The sequence below is a fragment of the Peromyscus maniculatus genome, chromosome 23 (assembly GCF_049852395.1).
Source record: "Peromyscus maniculatus bairdii isolate BWxNUB_F1_BW_parent chromosome 23, HU_Pman_BW_mat_3.1, whole genome shotgun sequence".
NCBI classification, from domain to species: Eukaryota; Metazoa; Chordata; class Mammalia; order Rodentia; family Cricetidae; genus Peromyscus; species Peromyscus maniculatus.
In genome coordinates, this window is record NC_134874.1 from 16,508,453 (window position 1) to 16,512,881 (window position 4,429).

The 4,429-nt window shown below is 46.7% G+C and overlaps 1 protein-coding gene across 1 annotated transcript; it reads left to right on the forward strand.

Moving 5' to 3' along the window:
- Positions 1-681: 681 nt before the first annotated feature.
- Positions 682-3,950, forward strand: Znf664 (zinc finger protein 664). The gene has a single exon (XM_076560213.1). The coding sequence runs from the start codon at positions 824-826 to the stop codon at positions 1,607-1,609; it is 786 nt and encodes a 261-aa protein (XP_076416328.1). The 5' UTR covers positions 682-823; the 3' UTR covers positions 1,610-3,950.
- Positions 3,951-4,429: the final 479 nt, after the last annotated feature.

Sequence of the window (4,429 nt, forward strand, 5' to 3'; positions counted from 1 at the left end):
GCAAGTCCAAGAGACGTCCCTCTGGAAGATGAGCGAGCTGCCTCTTCAGGATCCAAAAAAAGGTGTGTGTGTGTGTGTGTGTGTGTGTGTGTGTGTGTGTGTGTGTGTGTGTGTGTGTGTGTGTGTGTGTATCCCCTGTTCCCCTGTGCCCCCTCTGTCCCATTTAAGTAATATTAATCCTGAGATCAATGGATGTTTCTGGGCAGAAAGGACATAGTATGTTGTCTATTGTTTGTATTACAGAAAACCAGCGTGCTACTGTATAGAGTTCCCAGGCTGGCTGTCCTTGGAGCAAGGAACCTTCATGCTGTCAAGAGCTGCCATCTGATGGGCAGGAGGCAGAGCGACATTCTGACTCTTCTGAGGGTGCTACCGGGACTCACCACCAGCTGGCACCTTCTGCCCTGGACAGACAGATCGCACTACACAGGCTTTGTTTTATGAGTGAGAAATCGAAGAGTACTGCACATCGGAGAGACTCCAGGGGCTCCGAACAAAGCTTGCTCATTCCTGCCCCTGGAATGTTGACCACAGGGGGTCTAAAGGAAAGAAAGCTCTGTGCTGGTGAGCTATGGGATTCTTATGAAAGCCAGTGCGACTGTGTAATCAGTAAGAACTCTGAGTGAGGAACACTATGCAGGAAGAAGCCTTCCACAGAAAGACAGGCAGGGAGAAGCTGGGGCTGACAGTAAGCTTGCCCAGTAGAGCGAGCCTGAGATAGACTGCCAAGATGGCAAAATAAGAGGCTTTATGAAGTAGCAGTCCTGGAACTCATAGTTGTAAGGACACTTTCTTCTCTAAGTCACAATACCAAATAGGAAAAATGATCTACAAGTGCCCCATGTGCAGGGAATTTTTCTCTGAGAGAGCAGATCTTTTTATGCATCAGAAAATCCACACAGCAGAGAAACCCCATAAATGTGACAAGTGTGATAAGGGTTTCTTTCACATATCAGAACTTCATATTCATTGGCGAGACCACACAGGAGAGAAGGTCTATAAATGTGATGATTGTGGTAAGGATTTTAGCACGACAACAAAACTGAATAGACATAAGAAAATCCACACTGTGGAAAAGCCCTATAAATGCTATGAGTGTGGCAAAGCCTTCAACTGGAGCTCCCATCTTCAAATCCACATGAGAGTCCACACTGGCGAGAAGCCGTATGTCTGCAGTGAGTGTGGGAGAGGCTTCAGTAATAGTTCTAACCTTTGTATGCACCAGCGAGTCCACACTGGGGAGAAGCCCTTCAAATGTGAAGAGTGTGGGAAAGCCTTCAGGCACACCTCCAGCCTCTGCATGCATCAAAGAGTCCACACTGGAGAGAAGCCCTATAAATGTTACGAGTGTGGGAAGGCCTTTAGTCAGAGCTCCAGCCTCTGCATCCACCAGAGAGTTCACACAGGGGAGAAGCCCTATAGGTGTTGTGGGTGTGGGAAGGCCTTCAGTCAGAGTTCTAGCCTCTGCATCCACCAGAGAGTGCACACAGGGGAGAAACCTTTTAAGTGTGATGAGTGTGGCAAGGCCTTTAGCCAGAGTACAAGTCTTTGCATCCACCAGAGAGTACACACCAAGGAGAGAAACCATCTCAAAATATCAGTTATATAAAGATGTTTTGCTAAGAATTAAAAATCTTAAACCCGTAAGTGCCACTAGGAAGGAAACCCCAAATCCACCTACATTGACCCCGGGAACATCTACAGCAGTTCCCAGAAGAACATTCTTTCTGAGGAGGTTTAGGTGAGGTTGTGTTTTTCTGAACTTGGAATTTCTTTGTATGTGCCCAAGATGGAGTATTGTGTCCCTGTCATGGGTACGTGTTTCCTGGGACTCTGGCAACATGCCTCAGCAGCTGAAAGAATCCTCAAAACTCACGAGTCTTGCTTAGCCTCTGAGTCACCTTCTATCTGTGCTGTGCTTCAAGGCAATGCCAGACACCCCCTTTTGGACCACACGCTCCTTCCTTTATTCAAGCCTACCTACCGGTCAGTGCATTTAAAGATGGACAGCTCCCTTGAAGGCCAAGTCCTGGTATTTCTGAGGTTGCCACTTGACTCAATTCTGACATAGCTTTCCACATATCCCATTATTTCTGAATCCACCTTACCTCGTGTCCTCAGAGTACCTATAAACACCTACCCCTTCCTAGATGGCATTAAATTTCATTTTAGATTTTAGGAAAGTCATAATATGCACTCACTCAGCCGATCAGGAAATCACTGGCAGATGTACATGCTCTGGAACTTTTCTTTAGTTTGTGGACTCTGCTAATCACTGTGTCTCTAAGTTAGACTTTTTTCCTAGTGGCTGCGTCACATGCTTTAACTTGAAATTTTTTTTAAGTAGCTGAATGTATATATCAGGGAGGAAGAAGCAAGCAAACTGAGCTTGTCTGCTTCAAGAGTGACCCTCTTGGGCTCCTTTTATAAATGGCGGGGTTCCCTACCAGCTGGGGAGGCCTTGGGAGGGCTGACTGGGGAGTCACTGAGGATGGATCTGTCATCTCAGGCAATAATGTGTAGATGTCATCATGGATCACATACAGTTCTTTTTAGGCATGAGTGTGTATTGCTGACCCATCCTCATTCATTCACTGAGTATTTATTGAACGCCTCCTGGGTGTCGGACATGTACTGGGTGCTGGGAATGCCACTGGATCATGAAATTCACCTCTGGAGGAAACGGGATAACAAGTTAACACATAAATAATGTAGTTTGCAGTAGTGATTAAGTGCTATGAGAAATAAACTAGGGTGGTATGTAGAGGGGGGTGGGGGGCCAGGTAGCAAGGGTCAGAAACTCTGCGCTGAAGGTGCTGGGGCCAGGTGAGGGAGCAGTGTGAGTACACAGCACAGGTGCTGCTGGCCCTGGGGACGAGATGCAGGTGTTGGAGGGAGTTTGGGGAGGGAGGCAGGCGCTGAGCCCTGAGCTTAGCACCTAGCATTTATGGGCCTCTTGTGTTTATTTTGTTTCTACTGACTGATGCTAAAACTCTCGGAGGAACTCGAGGGATGTTGAGAAGACCAAAAGTCCCCGGTGACACCGACACAAAGCTCCCATATCCGTTTCCTTCTCATTCCCGTTCTCGGTCTCCCACATGCAGTCATTTGCTCAGGAAGTCTTTGGGGAAACTAATGACCTGTAAGTCTGAAGTGGGTGACTGGCTTGGTGGCTTCTGCCAGCCATTTAAGGCTGGAGAAAGAACTTCCCAGATGGTCAGAAATACAAGACTGCTTGGTTTTTCTCTGCAGGTTTGTTTTTTTGTTTGTTTGTTTGTTTTGTTTTGCTTTTTAGGTGTTTGGCTGGAAGAGGCTGTTGTAAGACTGAAGCCTTGGTGTGTAGAGGAGGCTTGATCGGAGCACACAGTCAGTGGGTTGTGTTTGGGCATGAATCTGTTACCATGCATTTCAGTGCAGACGCCTGCAGGCAAGCCTCTGGCCCACTGGTCACTGCCTTCCCCCTCTCCAGAGGGCTATTGACTCACAAAGCCCCTTCCAGGCCTCACAGCCACCACAGCAATTTACTGTAGTGTCTTAACTCAATGTCACCACAGCGTGGAGCATTAGAGGAAAGCCTAGACTTTGAGTTGATAGAGAGCCAGTTGAAATATCATCGATAGAATCTTAGTTTTAGGAAGAATTGGTTTGATTTCTAGCTTTATTACTACTAGGTATATAAGCTTGGGCAAATCGCTTAATCTTCAGGTCTAGTTTTCTCACAGAATGAGGACACTGGACTAAATGATTTCCCAATTTCCAGCTAGTCCTAGAGTTCTATATTTCTACATAGTTGAATTATTTTATCATGCTGTTGCTGGGGAATACAACTAACACTTTTGAAGCTACTAATTTTATGTCAAGCTTTAAAGTCCATAATTGTTATCTTCAGAAAATATTATTTGACCTACAGTATGTCTAAATCAATTTAATAAAATCACTTTATAACAGGGCTCCATGTTTCCTGTGTGGTGTGTGAGTTCGGTAGTCCTGGGGCTTGGTATTGGCTGTCCTTGTGCCCTAGAATAGATTTTCATGCGAAATTTAATCTTAAAATGTTGGTAGCACTCATATTCTGTGCATGCCACGTCTGTCATCTGCCTAGACCCTTAGGCGGGTCTTCTGTGAGTCCGTTCTCGTCTGTTCTGACTGGTGCACACTTGGTTAAGAAGCAAGAACACATGCCTGATCCATTGTGAAGCAGCCACCAGCTCTGAGGAACAAGTCCACGTTCAGGTCCCTGAGATGGAAGTGACGGCTGCCCACTCGGAAGGGAACAGGGTTGGGAAGTGTGGTGGGGGGGGAGCTTGGACACAAGATCCTCAAGGAAGGACTGGAGTCTGTGAGCACCTAGTCTGCTCAGGGTGTACCTGGGGGGGGGAGGGGGACACCTCTTTGACTTGGGCCTTCACAGGTCCCATCTCTATAAAGG

Coding starts and splice junctions, on each gene's coding strand:
- Znf664 (XM_076560213.1), top strand. CDS start 824: ATGATCTACAAGTGCCCCATGTGCAGGGAATTTTTCTCTGAGAGAGCA.